We start from the raw sequence: 21,260 nt of genomic DNA, 5'->3' as shown, positions 1-21,260 counted from the left end.
ACTAGTTCATCCACATGTCTTATAGACACCCAGAGGCAGACTGACCATTCGGGCACTGCCCGAGGGCCCCATGTCACCAAGGGGCCCCATCAGGGTTGCCAGCCTCAATAAAACCAGGAACAGAATGTAAAAATCTGTGTTTTTTTAAAGATTCCAAGATTATAGCTGCCCCATCTCTCCAATACCTATTAAGTGTGTGTGTGTTCTGTGTGTGTATACTGTATATGTGTGTACTGTGTGGTCATAATCTATTTCCTAGGGGCTCCATAATCTCCTATTGCCTAGGGGCCCCATAATCTCCTATTGCCCGGGTGCCCCATAAACTCCTATTGCCCGGGGGCCCCATCATTTTCTCCTATTGCCCGGGGTCCCCATAATATCCTATTGCCTGGGGTCCCCATAATCCCCTATTGCCTGGGAGCCCATAATCTCCTGTTGCCCGGGGGCCCCATAATCTCCTATTGCCTGGGGGCCCATAATCCCCTATTGCCCGGAGGCCCCATAATCTCCTATTGCCTGGGGGCCCATAATCCCCTATTGCCCGGTGGCCCCATAATCTCCTATTGCCCGGGGGCCCCATAATCTCCTATTGCCCGGTGAGGGCCCCATGAGTTGTAAATACTCCCCTGTAGACATCCCCGGGTATAGATTACGGAAATATTTGGGGGTCTTTTTCATGCCCCTCTGACTTTCATAATACTCAAATCACAAAACTGGAATTATGGAAATCCATAAAAATCAATAAATAAATATAATTGTAACATAAAAAAACATTTCCAACTCATACTAAGCAGAAATGTTTGGAAGCCGTTATATTCTTCTGTGTAGAGCCGATATCTCATATACCTTTCTATCTTCATCATCAGGAAACTAATGCAGAGAGTGATCGCCCACAAGATGATCAACAAGATTGGCGCCCCTTGCACTGGACAAAGACGGAATTCGTAAGTAGTCTTATTTATAGTGGAAATCTTTGGGGGGGGAGGGGGGGGGGGTTAGAAAGCGGAGATATTACATTAGATTAAAAAAAAACAAAGCATTGAGCATTGAGTATTTTTGGATGATGATGCTCCGGAGACCCCTCTCACTAGACGTAACCTTCTATTTCAAAGCATATGTAAAGGCAAAACTCATTTTTAGTTGGGATAGCCTAAGAATGTGTTAGACCCTCTGCCAAGTATTTATTTGATTCTTTCCTGTCCATGTCCTGGTGACCATTGTCAATAAGACACAAAGTAAGGGGGAATCCTGAATTTTAGACTTGCCATGACAGCAAGAGGTGAGGGAGAATCTTCCAATGGGGACAATGTGGTGACATCTGTCCAAGATGAGAATTCTCCTCACTTTAGAGAGATTTGTCCTCATTCCTTGAAGCATCACCAAGATGGGAAGTAAAAGGAAATCTCCCTAACAGGACACAGATAGCCCAAAAAAAAAGAAACTGAATAGGGGATCCAACCCTTACCTACTCTATTCAACTCAAAGAAAAGTTTTGGCTAGACATGCACTTAAAGCGGAGCTCCACCCAAAAGTGGAACTTCCGCTCATTGTACTCTTTCCCCCCAGCAAAAGCAGCGGTGGGCGGACCTCCGCCTTGAGGAGGGGGAGGTTTAAGGAAATAAAAAGAAGATTTTATGGGCTTTATTTTAGTAAAATGTAAAGTTTTTGTACTATTTTCTGTTTTAGTTCACTTCAATCCCAAATTTTCAGCAAAACTAAATATTTAACATTACAATTTCTCTTACAGCATTCTTGTCATAGCAGAGGAGCAGGAGGAAGGAATCCAGAACAAAAACCTATCCAACATCAAACCATCCGTGAGAGAGAAGATCACAGAAGTAAGTATCCTCTAACCGGAAGCTGGAATTAGATCCCCTGCCCAGTTTTTATTGCAGTCTGTGTCCCCGCTGGGGAGATTCCCCCTTTATTTGTTCTGGAGACAATCCTAAATTATAGAGTTACCACGAGAACAAGTGCCAAGGGGGATCTCCCAATGATCTGGGAACTACAGTCTAAGATGGGAATTCCCCTCACTGTAGGGAGATTTCTTCTCACTTCCTGTTGCATCCGCAATCCAGGAAGTAAAGGGAAATCTACCTAGCAGAGACTTAATAGGGGGATTTAAGCCTTCCCTGTTCTATCCCAAAGTAATAATGCTGCTTCATTTGTCCGTTGCGTTTCTATTAGGAGATGCCCCCTCCACACCTGATAGGAAACCAACCGAGAAACAAAGTTTTGAATGTAATTCCACTTTAAAATATGTACATCAACCTAACTTCCTTTTTCTTTTTTTTTTGTTAATAGATTCCATCACGGATGTAAAGAAGAGCAGAAGAATGAGCAAGAGAACGTGAAAGGGGAAAAGGAGAAGCTGCTGCAAGATACCACTGTATATGTGGCAAAACATATAGGGCGGAGTCTAAATTTGTGACAAATAGCATCTTTTGGGGGAAAGATGCTATGTGTAGCAAAACACATGTGCTGTTTTTACTACTTTTTAAACTGTTTTTACAAACTTAGATTCCACCCTATGCTTTCCCCTACAAATAGCATCTTCGGGAGAATGATAAACATGTATTGTGGCGTATAAATCTGTGATGGCAGAGATGTAAAAGATGTAAAAACAGCACATCAGTGAATCACGGGCGGTCCCAGTAGAGGGGACTTAGACTCCACCCTGCGCATCTTGCTATAAAAGCATCTTTGGGGGAAGATGCAGCAAAATGCGTAGGGTAGAGTATAAATTTGTGACGCCATCACGCTCTGTGAACCTTTTATATATTAGTTGTTGTGACCAAATTTATATCTGTTGGTGTGCTTACTGCTATCACTTTTAGCGCAGCTTTGATGTTTTCTCTATTCAAAGTTTGCTTTGCCTGGATTCTTTCCTAAATTTACACATATATATATATTTAATATAACTGGGTACAGTACTGACATTGATCCAGGGAGTAGCCGATCGCCTCTCGAGGGATCAGGAAGGAATTTTCTCCCCTACTGTATGTAGCTCATGCTTTGCTGGGGTTTTTCGCCTTCCTCTGGATCACACTTTCCTTCTTTCTTTCTTTCCTTCCTTCTTTCTTTCCTTCTTTCCTTCTTTCTTTCTTTCTTTCTTTCTTTCTTTCCTTCTTTCTTTTCCCCCTGTACTGTCCACCCCCCTATACTGTACCCTCCTAATACAGTTAATTTCCATCACTTGAATTATTTTTCCTATTATGGGAGTGAGTGGGGCCTCACGTCTAATTTTTGCCTAAGGCCTCACAAAATCTAGAGCCGCCTCTGAGCTCTCATTGGTCCAAACGTAACTTCAGACCAAATTATATACAAAAGTGCTCTGCATACACAAGAACATTACATGTATGCCCAACATTAGAAGAGTGGGTGGATGTGTGGCAGAAGATACTGTAAACTCTGTTTTTATCAATGATTTAATAAAAATTTAAATATAATTACATTGTGTAATCATTCCTTTCTGGTATCAGTAAAGTCCTTTCTGGTTAGGTGTGTTTGTTGTGTATTGTGAGAGCAGCAGGATGCTGTTCTCAGAATACATATGTCAGTGCCTGCAGCGCTGCAGGGGTATATTTTTCAATCCGCAGTTAAAAAAAATAATGTGTATGTCCAAGCAAGGAGCATGGGGTGGTCAGCAGGCAGTAGTTCCTGTAATGGGTGTCACATTGGACGGAGGGCCCGTGGAACCCAGCTTACCTTGGAGAGGCTGGGAAACCCCTGTCTCAGCTCCTCAGGCCCCTCTTATGTGTAAGGTACCCAGTGTCTATTATGGGCACAGGATGACCAAGAAAATGATGGACAACTACTTAATGGACACTGAGAATGTGGTTTGGATTACTTTAAATGGGACAATAATGTTTATCTATAATATCCCTCAAGAAATATATGAAGAGAAATGAATTCCACCTTTTCAGACTGAGAGACTCATAGAAGATGATAATATAGTCAGCAAGCCACCTGGAGCTTCTGGTCTCCTGCTATTGTCTGTTTATTAAGGTGTTATGTGTTTTCTGCTAAGCATGTCTGACCCATGGTTAATTGGTAATTGGGTCACCTATTGTCTGATTATCTGTTCCTGACTAGTGATGGCCGAACAGTTCGCCCGGCGGTCGTTTCGCTGCGAATTTCGGTTGTTCGTGGTCCACCCGTTTGGCGGACTATTGGCGCAGTTCGCCTGGGGGACTTCCGCGTTTACTGTGTAAAAGAACTTTGACCTATGATGACACATCCATCATGGGGTACAGGACTAGGGATGGCCGAACAGTTCGCCCGGCGGTCGTTTCACGGCGAATTTCGGCTGTTCGCGGTCCGCCAGTTCGGCGGACTATTGGCGCCGTTCGCCCGGCGGACTTCCGTGTTTTTACTGTGTAAAGGAACTTTGACCTGATGACACATCCATCATGGGGTACAGGACAGCCAATTGAGACATTACAGCACATGGACACTTGGACATTCCCCCTAACTTATAAATACACCCGATCCGGCGGCCATTTTACATTCTTTCTTCTGTCACTATAGGGAAAGGTTGCTGTTTGGAGCAGGGAGAGATAAACCACTAGCTATTTGGTACACAAAAGTTCTTTTCAGGACTGGTATAGGTGTTAGGTGTATATAGGTTTGCTGTGCTACTGATTGTTGCAGCAGCCTGAGTGTCTTTGGTCAGTTTAGAGAAAGGGAAAGGACGGTGTGTCTGCTGTAGGGACAGCCAGATTAGTCATCATCATCATCATCATTAGCTGTTACTATCAGGTCCACAAAAGTGCTATTCGAGTAACCAGTAATTGTTCCAGTCTCCTCTGTTTTGCCAGTTTGTATAGGGACAGGAAGGAAGCAGTGTGTGAGGCAGTGAGGGTCAGTTTAAAGAGTTGCTGTTACTATTAGTTCCACAAAGGTTCTTTTCAGGACTGGTATCAGTGGTATGGTAATAGGCTTGTACACGTATAATATTCTTTCTTCCAAATATAGAAAGAATATTATACTTGACTGCTGCCCTTCTGCTGCAGTCTGCTAATCATTCACAACTCACTTGTTCCACAAAGTTCTTTATCAGGACTGGTAACTTGGTCTGTGTAGGGTGCTACAGTACATAGGGTTGAGTGAGGTACAGTCTGCCGTTCTGTAAGGACCGGTATCGGTCCACAATAGATAGGGTTGAGGTGCACCACTGCTGACCGCTGCCCTATACTGCAGCAGTCCTTCATTGGTATAGGGACTGACGTACAGTCTGCTAATCAGTCACACACAACCTACTTGGTCCACAAAGGTCCTTATAAGGACTGGTAACTTGGTGTAGGGTGCTACAGTACATAGGGTTAAGTGAGGTACAATCTGCTGTTCTGTAAGGACCGGTATCGGTCCACAATACATAGGGTTGAGGTGCACCACTGCTGACCGCTGCCCTATACTGCAGCAGTCCTTCATCGGTATAGGGACTAATGCCACGTACACACGAGCGGACTTTTCAACATCCAAAGTCCGAAGGACTGAGTCCGTCAGACTATCCGATCGTGTGTGGGCTGCAACGGACTTTTGACTCGCCAAAGTCCGAAGGACTTTAGAATATGGAACATGCTTCAAATTTTTCCGAAGGAACTCCGCCGGACCCGGTCCCCTTCGAAAAATCCGCTCGTGTGTATGCTACTCCGACGGACTAAAACCGACGCTAGGGCAGCTATTGGCTACTGGCTATGAACTTCCTTATTCGAGCCGAGTCGTACGTCATCACGTTCGAATCCGTCGGAGTTTAGTGTGATCGTGTGTGGCCAAGTCCGCTCAGCCGAAAAGTCTGTCAGAACTCCGTCGGAATTCCAGCAGAACTCCGACGGAACTCCTTTGGAAGTCTGTCGGACATAAGTCCTCTCGTGTGTACGGGGCTTAAGAGTTTTGTCACAGGGTCATTTAAAAAACGACAGGCAGAGGAAGAGGCAGGCCCTTCCGCAGGGGTGGTAGGGGTAGGGCAGGAGCAACAGTCTTGAGCCAAAGTGGGAAGTTGCAGAAGGTACGTTCAATTACTTTAAAGGACGCACCAGACTTGGGTGAGTGGCTCACTCAGCCTTACTCTTCTGTACCCTCCTCATCCTCTCGATCTGCACCCTCTTCTTCACTCTTTGCTATGTGCACCCCCAAAGACACTACCACCAACAACACCACCACCACCACATACCTTCCGCTTGAGTCACAGGAATTATTTTCCGATCCATATCGAGACATTTCTGATGCGCAGCCACTCTTGGCATTGGATAAGGAAGAGGAGGTAGCAAGAACCGCTACTCAGCAGTCTGACGACAGTACCCAGATCAGCCCAAGGAGGAGGTTGGTCCCCGGTGTTGCTGCCTACTCCGAGATCTCTACTTATAGCGGTGGGGAAGGTGACGTTGATGATGACGTGTCTAGTGATGTCACGTGGGTGCCCACAAGAGAGGAAGAGGAGGGGAGTTCAGAGGGAGATATGGACCAGCAGATAGGGAGGAGAAGCAGGAATAACTTACATTGCACAGGAGGGACAAAGCAGACTGCAAATGTATCAGGAGCGAGTCATCGACCATGTACGGTCACATCTGGCGCTCCCAGGACACCGGCACATGGCTCCGCAGTGTGGGCTTTTTTTAATGTGTCCGCTGCTGACAATAGCGTTGCCATCTGCAATCTTTGCAGTCAACGCATTAGTCGCGGTAAGCCCAACACTCACCTAGGGACGACCGCCTTAAGAAGGCACATGAGCAGCCATCACCGAGCCGAGTGGGAGCAACGGAACACACAAAGCCACACTCCAGGCTCTCACCGTCCAGCCTTGTCTTCTACTTCTCCTTCTCCTCTCTCCTCACAATTGTCCTCCACTCCACCTTCCATCACGCCAAGCTCACATTTTTCTGCAAAAAGGCAGGCTTCCGTGGGCCTAATGTTCGAGCGTAAAAAAATGATGACGCCGGATAACCCTCTTGCCCAACGGTTGACGGCTGGCTTGTCAGAACTCATAGCCCGCCAACTACTGCCATATAAACTGGTGGACTCGGAGGCCTTTCGCAAATTTGTGGCCATTGGAACACCACAATGGAAGGTCCCAGGAAGGAAGTATTTCTCAGAGAAGGGCATCCCAGAGCTATATGGCCATGTTCAGCGGCAAGTGAATGTATCTCTGGCACACAGTGTCGGTGCCAAGATACATCTGACCACAGACACGTGGTCTAGCAAACACGGGCAGGGAAGGTATATCACTTTTACTGCCCACTGGGTGAACCTTCTGACGGCCGTCAAGCATGTAACCCGTGGCACCCGCGTAGATTTGGTTTTACCGCCACGGATTGCATGAAGGCCTGACTCTTCTTCTCCTCCTCCTCCTACTCCATCCTCCTCCCTCTCCTCCTCAGCTGCCTCCTCCTTTTCCGCTGCTAGCGTCTCTTCCGCTGCACCGCCCAAGCTCCCCAGAACCTATTCCACATGCCAGGTGAGACGTTGCCATGCCGTGCTGCGTCTGTTGTGCCTGGAAGCCAAGAGCCACACTGGCCCGGCACTCCTTTCAGCTTTGTGTTCACAGGCAGATCAGTGGCTAACACCGCTCAATTTGACAGTTGGTAAAGTGGTGTGTGACAACGGTGCCAATCTGCTTAGCGCATTGAAACAGGGCAAAATCACGCACATGCCATGCATGGCACACGTCTTAAACTTGGTCGTGCAGCGATTCCTTGTCAAATACCCTGGGGTCCAGGACATCTTGCGACAGGCAAGGAAAATCTCAGCCCATTTCATAAGATCTTACACGGCCATGGCTCGCCTTGCTGACATTCAGCGGCGAAACAATCTGCCGGTCAGACGTCTTATTTGCGATTGCCCGACGCGATGGAACTCAACCTTCTATATGCTTGATAGGCTGCTCCAGCAGAAACGTGCAGTTAACGTCTACCTGTATGAACTCTGCGGCAGAAACGGTTCTGGGGAGCTGGGGGTTTTTTCACCGCGCCAGTGGCTGCTCATGCGCGACGCATGCAGACTTCTGCGGCCATTTAAGGAGATCACCAAACTGGTCAGTCGCAGCCATGGCGCCATCAGTGACATGGTACCTTATGCCTTCTTTATGGAGCGTGTATTGCGTCGTGTCATTGATCAAGCTGTGGAGGAGCAGGAGCGGGAAGATGAGGAAGTCGCAATGCTGGATGAATTCCCAGGGGGGGCTACTCTATCTGAGACAAGTCAACAACAGGAGTCTGAAGAGGAGTCAGAGGAGGATGGTGCCGGGGCGGATGAGGAGGAGCAAGAAGAGCATGCTTTAAACCTTTTTGGGATCCCTGTTGTGCGTGGATGGGGAGAGGAGAATAAAGAGGACGACATTATCCTGGATGATGAGCAGGAGCCAGGCCACCACACCGCTTCCAGTTTAGTGCAAATGAGGGCCTTCATGCTCCAGTGTTTTAATAGGGACCCCCGTATAAAAAGCATAAGGGTCAAGGACCAGTACTGGGTGGCAACGTACTTAGACCCCCGGTACAAACACAAAATGGCGGAAATGTTACCGCTGTCGCAGAGGCCTGTCAGAATGCAGCACTTCCAGGCCTTGCTTCGAGAAATTCTGCATTCTGCCTTTGCGTGCGCTGGCAGAGGAGCAATTCCCACTCCCAGAGAAGGAGTTGCGGGTACCAATCCAACAGCGCCTGCAAGAAGAGGGCGGTTTGAAGATGTGTTGGTGACTTCGGATATGAGGTCATTCTTTCAGCCGACCCATCGACAGGTGTCATCCGGATCCAGCATCAGGGAACGCCTAGACCGTCAGGTGTCCGACTACATCGGGTTAATGGCCGATGTGGACGCTCTTGAGGAGTGATGAACCCCTGGACTACTGGGTGGGCAGGCTTGACCTCTGGCCAGAGCTTGCCCAATTTGCAATGGAACTGTTGGCTTGCCCCTCGTCCAGTGTCCTGTCCGAAAGGACGTTCAGCGCAGCAGGGGGGATCGTGACCGATAAGCGTACTCGCCTAGCTCACGACAGTGTTAACTACCTCACATTTATAGAAATGAATGAGGCATGGATCTCGGAGGAATTCAACACATGTGACCAGTAGACCATGTATATGTCTATAAACAATTTTTTTAATCGAGCACAGAGACCTTCTTTCTTCATTTGGCTCACTTCCTTGTCCAAAAAAAGCACATCGTACTATATGCCCGTACCCTCCTCTTTGAAGAGGTTGAGCGGTGTCATATTTCTACTGGGGCTGCTTATTATGAGGGGCTCCCACCATCCCTGTGCTGTGCTGACATCCTCCTGGGGCTGTACCTCTGCTGTGCATATTATGAGGGGCTCCCACCATCCCTGTGCTGTGCTGACATCCTCCTGGGACTGTACCTCTGCTGTGCATATTATGAGGGGCTCCCACCATCCCTGTGCTGTGCTGACATCCTCCTGGGGCTGTACCTCTGCTGTGCATATTATGAGGGGCTCCGACCATCCCTGTGCTGTGCTGACTTCCTCCTGGGGCTGTACCTCTGCTGTGCATATTTTGAGGGGCTCCCACCATCCATGTGCTATGCTCATTATGAGGGGCTCCCACCATCCCTGTGCTGTGCTGACTTACTCCTGGGGCTGCTTATTATGAGGGGCTCCCACCATCCCTGTGCTATGCTCATTATGAGGGGCTCCCACCATCCCTGTGCTATGCTGACTTCCTCCTGGGGCTGCTTACGGTGCAGGTGTCAGTGCTGTATACCACGGTGCTGATGTCAGTGCTCTCTGTCACGGTGCTGGTGTGAGTGCTTTATGTCACGCTGCTGATGTCAGTGCTCTCTATCACGGTGCTGCTGTCAGTGCTGTATATCACGCTGCTGATGTCAGTGCTCTCTATCACGGTGCTGGTGTCAGATGACTCTATCACGGTGCAGGTGTCATTGCTGTATGTCACGCTGCTGGTGATCATCTCCTGCACCCTCTTCTTTGCCTACCCTGGTCCCTGACCTTCCGTCTCCTCCATTGCCTTCATGCGCTGCACAGTCCTGAATTGTCACAACAATTTCCCATATAAAAAAAGAATGCTTGTAGTTGTCGATCCCAAATTCACCTCATACATGTGTTATGTCATTGGCCATGTGGTGGGACTATGTTTGCACAGCTAGTAATTATTTTCTGGCTGCAAATTTGACCTATAGGTTTGCGAAGTTCGCCTCCCATTGAAGTCAATGGGGCCCGCCGCGAACGTTCCGGTTCGCAGTCCCGTCGGAAGTTCGTCCATCACTACCTACATACATTATTACATATCATATGTACGCCGCATAAAGAGGAGCTCCGCCTAATTATATTATCACACGATTACCATATATGGATATACAGAACGTCACCCAAAAAAAGGGGAAGTTCTGCTTGTTTGCAACCTCCTCCCCTCTTCTATAATGACTGGCACTTTATGTCTTGTGGGGGGAGGTTTTTGACAGGTACCCGCTCCCACTTCTGGTCGGATTGGTGCAGCCCCCCCCCTCCCCTCCAGTCTTCTTGGACACATCACAGGTCCCGGAAGTTTGGGGGGCCGGTTTCCCTTAGTTAAGATGTCAGCGCCTAAACCCGAAGCCAACTGAAGAATCGGGTCGGGGGAGGAGAGCGCCGGATCCCTGGACAGGTAAGTGTCCTGATAATAAAAGTCGGCGGCTGCAGTCTTTGTATAGGATTTGTAGCTGCCGACCTTCATTGGGGGAGACTTTAAAGAGAACCTCCATCTAGATACATTGTTACAGGCTGGCACTACTTCTGAAGAGATGATGGTGGTAGTAGTCGTACCCCTCCAGGTCACGGCTGATGACAGAACGCCTCCACATCTTCCCAGCTCTGCTCCTTGTTCAGGGGGTTTGTAGCCGATCTGTGAAATAAAGAAAATAAAATTTGCCATATCCTCCCTGGGTGTTATAAGGACCACCGGAACCTCCCCCATACAGATATGAGGACCACCGGAACCTCCCCCATACAGACACCCCCGATACAGACATGAGGACTTCTGGAACCCCCGCCAATACAGACATGAGGACCACCGGAACCTCCCCCATACAGACATGAGGACCACCGGAACCTCCCCCATACAGATATGAGGACCACCGGAACCTCCCCCATACAGATATGAGGACCACCGGAACCTCCCCTATACAGACACCCCCGATACAGACATGAGGACTTCTGGAACCCCCGCCAATACAGACATGAGGACCACCGGAACCTCCCCCATACAGATATGAGGACCACCGGAACCTCCCCCATACAGACACCCCCGATACAGACATGAGGACTTCTGGAACCCCCGCCAATACAGACATGAGGACCACCGGAACCTCCCCCATACAGATATGAGGACCACCGGAACCTCCCCCTAATAGACATGAGGACCACCGGAACCTCCCCCATACAGACACCCCCGATACAGGCATGAGGACTTCTGGAACCCCCGCCAATACAGATATGAGGACCACCGGAACCTCCCCCCCAACAGACATGAGGACCACCAGAAACTCCCCCCCCCCCCATACAGACATGAGGGTCTCCGGAACCCCCCCGATACAGACATGAGGGCCTCCGGAACCCCCCCCCCCCCAATACAGACATGAGGGCCTCCGGAACCCCCCCCCCCCCAATACAGACATGAGGGCCTCCGGACCCCCCCAGATAGACATGAGGGCCTCCGGACCCCCCCAGATAGACATGAGGGCCTCCGGAACAGCCCCCTCCTGATACAGACATGTGGACCTCCAGAACACCCAATAAAGACATGAGGACCTCCATAACCCCCCCATACAGACATGAGAACCTCCAGAACCCCCAATACAAATATGAGGACCTTCGGAACCCCCGATACAGACACAAGGGCCAAGAGAATCCCCGATACAGACATGAGGACCTCCGCAACCCCCCGATACAGACATGAGGGCCTCCGAAACCCCCCCGATACAGACATGAGGGCCTCCGGAACCCCCCAATACAGACATGAGGGTCTCCGGAACCCCCCGATACAGACATGAGGGCCTCTGGAACCCCCCAATACAGACATGAGGGCCTCCGGAACCCACCGATACAGACATGAGGGCCTCCGGTACCCCCCGATACAGACATGAGGGCCTCCGGAACCCCCCGATACAGACATGAGGGCCTCCGGAACCCCCCGATACAGACATGAGGGCCTCCGGAACCCCCCGATACAGACATGAGGGCCTCCAGAACCCCCTCCCCCGATACAGACATGAGAGCCTCCGGAACCCCCCCCGATACAGACATGAGGGCCTCCGGAACCTCCCCCATACAGACAGGAGGACTTCTGGAACTCCTGCCAATACAGATATGAGAACCACCAGAACCTCCCCCCAACAGACATGAGGGCCTCCGCCCCCCCCCCCAGATAGACATGAGGGCCTCCGAACCCCCCCCAGATAGACATGAGGGCCTCCGAACCCCCCCCAGATAGACATGAGGGCCTCCGGAACAGCCCCCCTCCTGATACAGACATGTGGACCTCCAGAACACCCAATAAAGACATGAGGACCTCCATAACCCCCCCATACAGACATGAGAACCTCCAGAACCCCCAATACAAATATGAGGACCTTTGGAACCCCCGATACAGACACAAGGGCCATGAGAATCCCCGATACAGACATGAGGACCTCCGCAACCCCCCGATACAGACATGAGGGCCTCCGAAACCCCCCAATACAGACATGAGGGCCTCCGGAACCCCCGATACAGACATGAGGGCCTCCGGAACCCCCCCGATACAGACATGAGGGCCTCCGGAACCCCCCGATACAGACATGAGGACCACCGGAAACCCCCGATACAGACATGAGGGCCTCCGGAACCCCCCAATACAGACATGAGGGCCTCCGGAACCCCCCGATACAGACATGAGGACCGCGGGAACCCCTGATGCAGATATAAGGACCACCAGAACCCCCCGATACAGGACTTGCGGACCCCTGGAACTCCCCCAATACAGACATGAGGACCACCAGAACCCCATTCCCCCTGGAACCAGACATGAGAACCACTGGAACCCCCCTCCCGCGATACAGACATGAGGGCCTTCGGAACCCCCCCCTGATACAGACATAAGGGCCTCCGGAAACCCCCTTGACACAGACATGAGGGCCTCCGGAACCCCCCACCTGATACAGACATAAGGGCCTCCGGAAACCCCCTTGACACAGACATGAGGGCCTCCGGAACCCCCCTGATACAGACATGAGAACCACCAGAACCCCCCGATACAGGCATGAGAACCACCTGAACCCCCCATACAGACATGAGGACTGCGGAACCCCTGATGCAGAAATAAGGACCACGGGAACCTCCAGAACCACCCCGATACAGGACATGCGGACCCCTGGAACCCCCCAATACAGACATGAGGACCACCAGAACCCCATTCCCCCCGGAACCAGACATGAGGACCACTGGAACCCCCCTCCCACGATACAGACATCATGAGGGCCTCCGGAACCCCCTCCCGATACAGACATAAGGGCCTCCAGAAACCCCCTTGACACAGACATGAGGGCCTCCGGAACCCCCCGATACAGATGTGAGGACCTCCGGAACCCCCCATATGGGCATTAAAATGATATGACTCCGGGACATTGGACCTCTCATGACACGTATGGGGATTCTCTTGCTCTGAGGGGTGAACAGTGTGTGAGAAGCCTCTGATGGAAGCTGCGCACACATTACACCCAGTCCCGTGTCCCACCCTGACACCAACTCGTGACATCATCCTAGAAGTGACATCACATGGACAGGAAGTTGTACAGAAGGTGCAGAAGGCAGAAAACCGGTGTTGTAAAGATTTCTGGGACTCTGAAACCAAACCGCGTCACTTCCGGTGCGGCTCCGTCACTGAAACAGCTGAGGGCGGGGCTTTACTGCACATGTGCGATTTCACGACCCTTGATCGCGCATGCGTGGGAGCTGGCCGCGGTCGAGAAATATTATGCTCTTGAGCGGGCGGGCGGAGAGATGTTTAACGTCAGAAACAGCCCCGCCCACCCCACTAGCATGCTGCGAATCGCGCATGCGCGAATCTTATGTATGTCCGGGGTCCAGAAAAATGATGGACTCGAGGGGGCGGAGAGTTGGTGGAGGCGGAGAGTTGGTGGGGGGGGAGATAGAGTGGAGCTTGGAGAGGGGGGTGGGGCCCCGTGTATAGCACTGAGTACATGTACAGTACATTGTTCTGCCAATAAATACGCTGCCACTGCGCCCAGCAAACGCCTCACTGCGCCCAGCAAACGCCTCACTGCGCCAAGAAAACGCCTCACTGTTCATAAAAGTGTCAAACTAAAAAAATAAAAGTAAAATTAACAATAAAAAAAATAAAAAATGTAAAGCACCCCTGTCCCCGTGAGCTCGTACGCAGAAGCGAACGCATACGTAAGTCCCGCCTACATGTGAAAACGGTGGGCAAACCACACATGTGAGGTATCGCCGCGAACGTTAGAGCGAGAGCGATAATTCTAGCCCTAGACCTCCTCTGTAACGCAAAACATGTAACCAGTAAAAAAATGTAAAGCGTCGCCTATGGGGAATTTTTAAATACCAAAGTTTGGTTCCATTCCACGAGTGCGTGCAATTTTGAAGCGTGACGTGTTGGGTATCTATTTACTCGGCGTATCTTCATCTATCACATTATGCAAAAAAAAATTGGGCTAATTTTACTGTTTTTTTTTTTAAAGCACAAACTGCTGCGCAAATACCGTGCGAGATAAAAAGTTGCTACGACCGCCATTGTATTCTCCGGGGTCTTTGCTATAAAACACATATAATGTTTGGGGGTTCCGTGTCATATTCTAGCAATAAATGATGGATTTTACATTGGAGGAGAGAAATGTCAGAATTGGCCTGGGCGACAAGATCCGGAATTCCCATCACTGCACAATATTTCTCGAACGAGGCATGCGCGATCAAAGGCCGTTATCTCGCCAAGAGTCCCTAACTCGCGCATGCGCAGTAAAGCCCCGCGGAAAGCCGTTACAGTGAAACACCTGCACAGGAAGTGACGCATGAGTCGCAGCTATTTTTACAACAATGGTACAGAGAACCTGCCCCTCCACCGGTCACCCCGCACTCACTGATCCGCCCCTCCATCCTCCGCCGCTGTAGTGTCACAGTTTGATGCCTATCACAGGATGGTGCGGAAGTGACGTTGTTGCGTACTGCGCATGCGCGATGCGCTCCAAACGCTCGCGCCGTGCGTTCCAACATAGTTTCGGCAATACAGTTCAGCGAAACCATCACATAATGTTACGGAAGTGATGTTACACACAACACAAACACGGGCCACGTTGTTGCGTACTGCGCATGCGCGATGCGTTCCAAACACTTGCGCCGTGCGTTCCAACATAGTTTCGGCAATACAGTTCAGCGAAACCATCACATAATGTTACGGAAGTGAAGTTACACACAACACAAACACTGGGCCGTTCGTTACAACACTAATACTTCCCTTGTTACCTAGTAGGTTTTGCATTGCTGGGACTTGTAGTGCCTATCCTGAGCTACATGCTTCAATGTTCAGTGTCCTCATCCCTATCCCCATGCTTCAATGTTCAGTGTCCATCCTTATCCCCGTGCTTCAATGTTCAGTGTCCTCATCCTTATCCCTGAGCTTCAATGTTCAGTGTCCATCCTTATCCCCGTGCTTCAATGTTCAGTGTCCTCATCCCTATCCCCGAGCTTCAATGTTCAGTGTCCTCATCCTTATCCCTGTGCTTCAATGTTCAGTGTCCTCATCCCTATCCCCATGCTTCAATGTTCAGTGTCCTCATCCCGATCCGCAAGCTTCAATGTTCAGTGTCCTCATCCCTATCCCCATGCTTCAATGTTCAGTGTCCATCCTTATCCCCGTGCTTCAATGTTCAGTGTCCTCATCCTTATCCCCGAGCTTCAATGTTCAGTGTCCATCCTTATCCCCGTGCTTCAATGTTCAGTGTCCTCATCCCTATCCGCAAGCTTCAATGTTCAGTGTCCTCATCCTTATCCCCATGCTTCAATGTTCAGTGTCCTCATCCCTATCCGCGAGCTTCAATGTTCAGTGTCCTCATCCTTATCCCTGTGCTTCAATGTTCAGTGTCCTCATCCCTATCCCCATGCTTCAATGTTCAGTGTCCTCATCCCGATCCGCAAGCTTCAATGTTCAGTGTCCTCATCCTTATCCCTGTGCTTCAATGTTCAGTGTCCTCATCCCTATCCGCAAGCTTTAAATGTTCAGTGTCCTCATCCTTATCCCTGTGCTTCAATGTTCAGTGTCCTCATCCTTATCCCTGAGCTTCAATGTTCAGTGTCCTCATCCCTATCCCCCTGCTTCAATGTTCAGTGTCCTCATCCCTATCCGCGAGCTTCAATGTTCAGTGTCCTCATCCTTATCCCCGAGCTTCAATGTTCAGTGTCCTCATCCCTATCCCCCTGCTTCAATGTTCAGTGTCCTCATCCCTATCCCCCTGCTTCAATGTTCAGTGTCCTCATCCCTATCCCCGAGCTTCAATGTTCAGTGTCCTCATCCCTATCCCCATGCTTCAATGTTCAGTGTCCTCATCCCTATCCCCGAGCTTCAATGTACAGTGTCCTCATCCCTATCCCCGAGCTTCAATGTTCAGTGTCCTCATCCCTATCCGCGAGCTTCAATGTTCAGTGTCCTCATCCTTATCCCCCTGCTTCAATGTTCAGGGTCCTCATCCTTATCCCCGAGCTTCAATGTTCAGTGTCCTCATCCCTATCCCCCTGCTTCAATGTTCAGTGTCCTCATCCCTATCCCCGAGCTTCAATGTTCAGTGTCCATCCTTATCCCTGTGCTTCAATGTTCAGTGTCCTCATCCCTATCCGCAAGCTTCAATGTTCAGTGTCCTCATCCTTATCCCCATGCTTCGATGTTCAGTGTCCTCATCGAAGCAGGGGGATAAGGATGAGGACACTGAACATTGAAGCAGGGGGATAGGGATGAGGACACTGAACATTGAAGCTCGGGGATAAGGATGAGGACACTGAACATTGAAGCTCGCGGATAGGGATGAGGACACTGAACATTGAAGCTCGCGGATAGGGATGAGGACACTGAACATTGAAGCAGGGGGATAGGGATGAGGACACTGAACATTGAAGCTCGGGGATAAGGATGAGGACCCTGAACATTGAAGCAGGGGGATAAGGATGAGGACACTGAACATTGAAGCTCGCGGATAGGGATGAGGACACTGAACATTGAAGCAGGGGGATAGGGATGAGGACACTGAACATTGAAGCTCGGGGATAAGGATGAGGACCCTGAACATTGAAGCAGGGGGATAAGGATGAGGACACTGAACATTGAAGCTCGCGGATAGGGATGAGGACACTGAACATTGAAGCAGGGGGATAGGGATGAGGACACTGAACATTGAAGCTCGGGGATAAGGATGAGGACCCTGAACATTGAAGCAGGGGGATAAGGATGAGGACACTGAACATTGAAGCTCGCGGATAGGGATGAGGACACTGAACATTGAAGCAGGGGGATAGGGATGAGGACACTGAACATTGAAGCTCGGGGATAAGGATGAGGACCCTGAACATTGAAGCAGGGGGATAAGGATGAGGACACTGAACATTGAAGCTCGCGGATAGGGATGAGGACACTGAACATTGAAGCAGGGGGATAGGGATGAGGACACTGAACATTGAAGCTCGGGGATAAGGATGAGGACCCTGAACATTGAAGCAGGGGGATAAGGATGAGGACACTGAACATTGAAGCTCGCGGATAGGGATGAGGACACTGAACATTGAAGCAGGGGGATAGGGATGAGGACACTGAACATTGAAGCTCAGGGATAAGGATGAGGACACTGAACATTGAAGCACAGGGATAAGGATGAGGACACTGAACATTTAAAGCTTGCGGATAGGGATGAGGACACTGAACATTGAAGCACAGGGATAAGGATGAGGACACTGAACATTGAAGCTTGCGGATCGGGATGAGGACACTGAACATTGAAGCATGGGGATAGGGATGAGGACACTGAACATTGAAGCACAGGGATAAGGATGAGGACACTGAACATTGAAGCTCGCGGATAGGGATGAGGACACTGAACATTGAAGCATGGGGATAGGGATGAGGACACTGAACATTGAAGCACAGGGATAAGGATGAGGACACTGAACATTGAAGCTCGCGGATAGGGATGAGGACACTGAACATTGAAGCATGGGGATAGGGATGAGGACACTGAACATTGAAGCACAGGGATAAGGATGAGGACACTGAACATTGAAGCTCGCGGATAGGGATGAGGACACTGAACATTGAAGCACGGGGATAAGGATGGACACTGAACATTGAAGCTCGGGGATAAGGATGAGGACACTGAACATTGAAGCACGGGGATAAGGATGGACACTGAACATTGAAGCATGGGGATAGGGATGAGGATACTGAACATTGAAGCATGTAGCTCAGGATAGGCACTACAAGTCCCAGCAATGCAAAACCTACTAGGTAACAAGGGAAGTATTAGTGTTGTAACGAACGGCCCAGTGTTTGTGTTGTGTGTAACTTCACTTCCGTAACATTATGTGATGGTTTCGCTGAACTGTATTGCCGAAACTATGTTGGAACGCACGGCGCAAGTGTTTGGAACGCATCGCGCATGCGCAGTACGCAACAACGTGGCCCGTGTTTGTGTTGTGTGTAACATCACTTCCGTAACATTATGTGATGGTTTCGCTGAACTGTATTGCCGAAACTATGTTGGAACGCACGGCGCGAGCGTTTGGAGCGCATCGCGCATGCGCAGTACGCAACAACGTCACTTCCGCACCCTCCTGTGATAGGCATCAAACTGTGACACTACACCGCCTCACCGGCTACTTCCTGGTCTCGCAGCCACTTCCGCCAGCACACCATGCCTCCTCCCCCTCGCCGCCGCCGTCATTTCCGCCCGCACTCACGAAGCCAGCACTTCCATGCCGCGCATGACCGGAAGCCTCTCTTACACCGGAAGTAGTTGTCGCTGAGGCGAATCCGCCGTCCTGCCTCTAGAGGGAGCGGCGATGCCACCGGAGGGCGCCGTCACCACCACCATCCCGCCACCGGAGGGCGCCGCCTTTACCTCCAATGTGGTAAATTATGAAATCAGAAACAAAAAAAAAAAAAAAAAAGGAGAAAGAAGAAGAAAAACAATTTGGTGTTTTATTCTATTTTCTGTATTGTTATTAAATAAAATGTTTATAGAAAAATGTTTATATATTCTCTTAGCGCAACTTTTATATTTTACCAAAGAAAATGGCGGCGATGTTTTATGTTTTATGACATTAATGTGAATGTATTTTCACTCTCATTTTTATTTTTTCCCTCAATTGTTTCCAATTCATAAAACCGCTCAGCAAATATCACATGACCTAGAAATCCGAATTCCCGCCATTTTATTCTCCAGGGTCTCTCATGTCCTGTGTGGAGGCGGAGCCAAGTCCTATGTGGGCGGGGCCATTGCGGCCGTTGAAAAAACGTACAGAATTTTTTTTTGCTCTGGCAGTTAAACGGTCTCCATGGCAACAGCCTCTGGTGACGTCATCGCGGAGAGGAGGGTATATAACCGGTAATCCGCCCGCTTAGAGCTCAGTTGTGAATTCAGCTTCAGGTGAGTATGACGTCCCCTCCCCTTTGCTCCGCCCACATCCTCCACAACTCCTCCCCCATCATACAGGAGATCACCCACTTCACATATTTATTATTTTTATATATTTTAATAATTATTATGAAATATTTCTATAATTCCCACATATATAATAATAATTATTATTATTATGAACCTCATAAAATCCGCCCCATAGCGGAATGACGGCTCCTGGGCGGTCGCTGAGCTCCGGGGAGCCGTCACGTGACGTCCTCCCACAACTCCGCCCCCTGCTACAGAACACCGCTCCACAGGACCCGCCCCGCGCGTCACGTCACATGACAGAGCGATCACGTGTACCTCCCTCCTTCCCCTCTGTGTCGGCAGCGCTGTGGGCTGCATCTGCGGTACTCACACCACTGCCCGCCCACAATTAACCCCTCAATACCCTGACAATACTCTGCCATTAGTCTGCCATACCCAATACTCTGCCAATACTCTACCATACCCTGCCATTACTCAGCAATACCCTGCCAATACCCAATACTCTGCCAATACTCAGCAATACCCTGCCAATACCCAATACTCTGCCAATACTCAGCAATACCCTGCCAATACTCTGCCATACCCTGACAATACTCTGCAATACCCTGACAATACTCTGCTAATACCCTGACAATACCCTGACAATACCCTGACAATACCCTGACAATACTCTGCCAATACCCTGACAATACTCTGCCAATACCCTGAAAATACTCTGCAATACCCTGAAAATACTCTGCCAATACCCTGACAATGCTCTTCAATACCCTGCTAATACTCTGCCAATACCCTGCCATAAATTGCAATACCCAGCCATACTCGGTGATACCCAGCCATACTCGGTGATACCCAGCCATGCTCGGTGATACCCGGCCATACTCGGTGATACCCGGCCATGCTCGGTGATACCCAGCCATGCTCGGTGATACCCAGCCATACTCGGTGATACCCAGCCATACTCGGTGATACCCAGCCATGCTCGGTGATACCCGGCCATGCTCGGTGATACCCGGCCATGCTCGGTGATACCCAGCCATGCTCGGTGATACCCGGCCATGCTCGGTGATACCCGGCCATACTCGGTGATACCCGGCCATACTCGGTGATACCCGGCCATACTCGGTGATACCCGGCCATACTCGGTGATACCCGGCCATACTCTGTGATACCCGGCCATACTCTGTGATACCCGGCCATGCTCGGTGATACCCGGCCATACTCGGTGAGAACCCGGCCATACTCGGTGAGAACCCGGCCATACTCGGTGATACCCGGCCATACTCGATGATACCCGGCCATACTCGGTGATACCCGGCCATACTCGGTGATACCCGGCCATACTCGGTGATACCCGGCCATACTCGGTGATACCCGGCCATACTCGGTGATACCCGGCCATACTCGGTGATACCCGGCCATACTCGGTGATACCCAGCCATACTCGGCTGTACTCAGCCTCTGTATGATGCCAGGCTGTGAAAGTCTCACACATGAGGTGTCGCTGTACTCGGGGGGAGTAGGAGAATCTATGTTGGGGGGTCATTTTTGCTGTGTACATGTTATGTGTTAGAAATATTGTATAAATGGACAACTTTGTGTTT

The 21,260-nt window shown here is 50.1% G+C and overlaps 1 protein-coding gene across 1 annotated transcript in view; it reads left to right on the top strand.

Moving 5' to 3' along the window:
- Positions 1 to 21,260, top strand: part of LOC143959271 (uncharacterized) — a 113,540-nt gene that overhangs the window by 63,389 nt on the left and 28,891 nt on the right. The window contains exons 24-25 of the mRNA XM_077467947.1: positions 867 to 944; positions 1,748 to 1,838. Coding sequence (XP_077324073.1) covers positions 867 to 944; positions 1,748 to 1,838 — 169 coding nt within the window. The remainder of the gene's footprint in view (positions 1 to 866; positions 945 to 1,747; positions 1,839 to 21,260) is intronic.

Source organism: Lithobates pipiens, unplaced genomic scaffold (assembly GCF_037356315.1).
Source record: "Lithobates pipiens isolate NorthernLeopardFrog02 unplaced genomic scaffold, aLitPip1_a1.2 Scaffold_69, whole genome shotgun sequence".
Classification (NCBI taxonomy): domain Eukaryota; kingdom Metazoa; phylum Chordata; class Amphibia; order Anura; family Ranidae; genus Lithobates; species Lithobates pipiens.
This window is presented reverse-complemented; position numbering and strand designations above follow the sequence as displayed.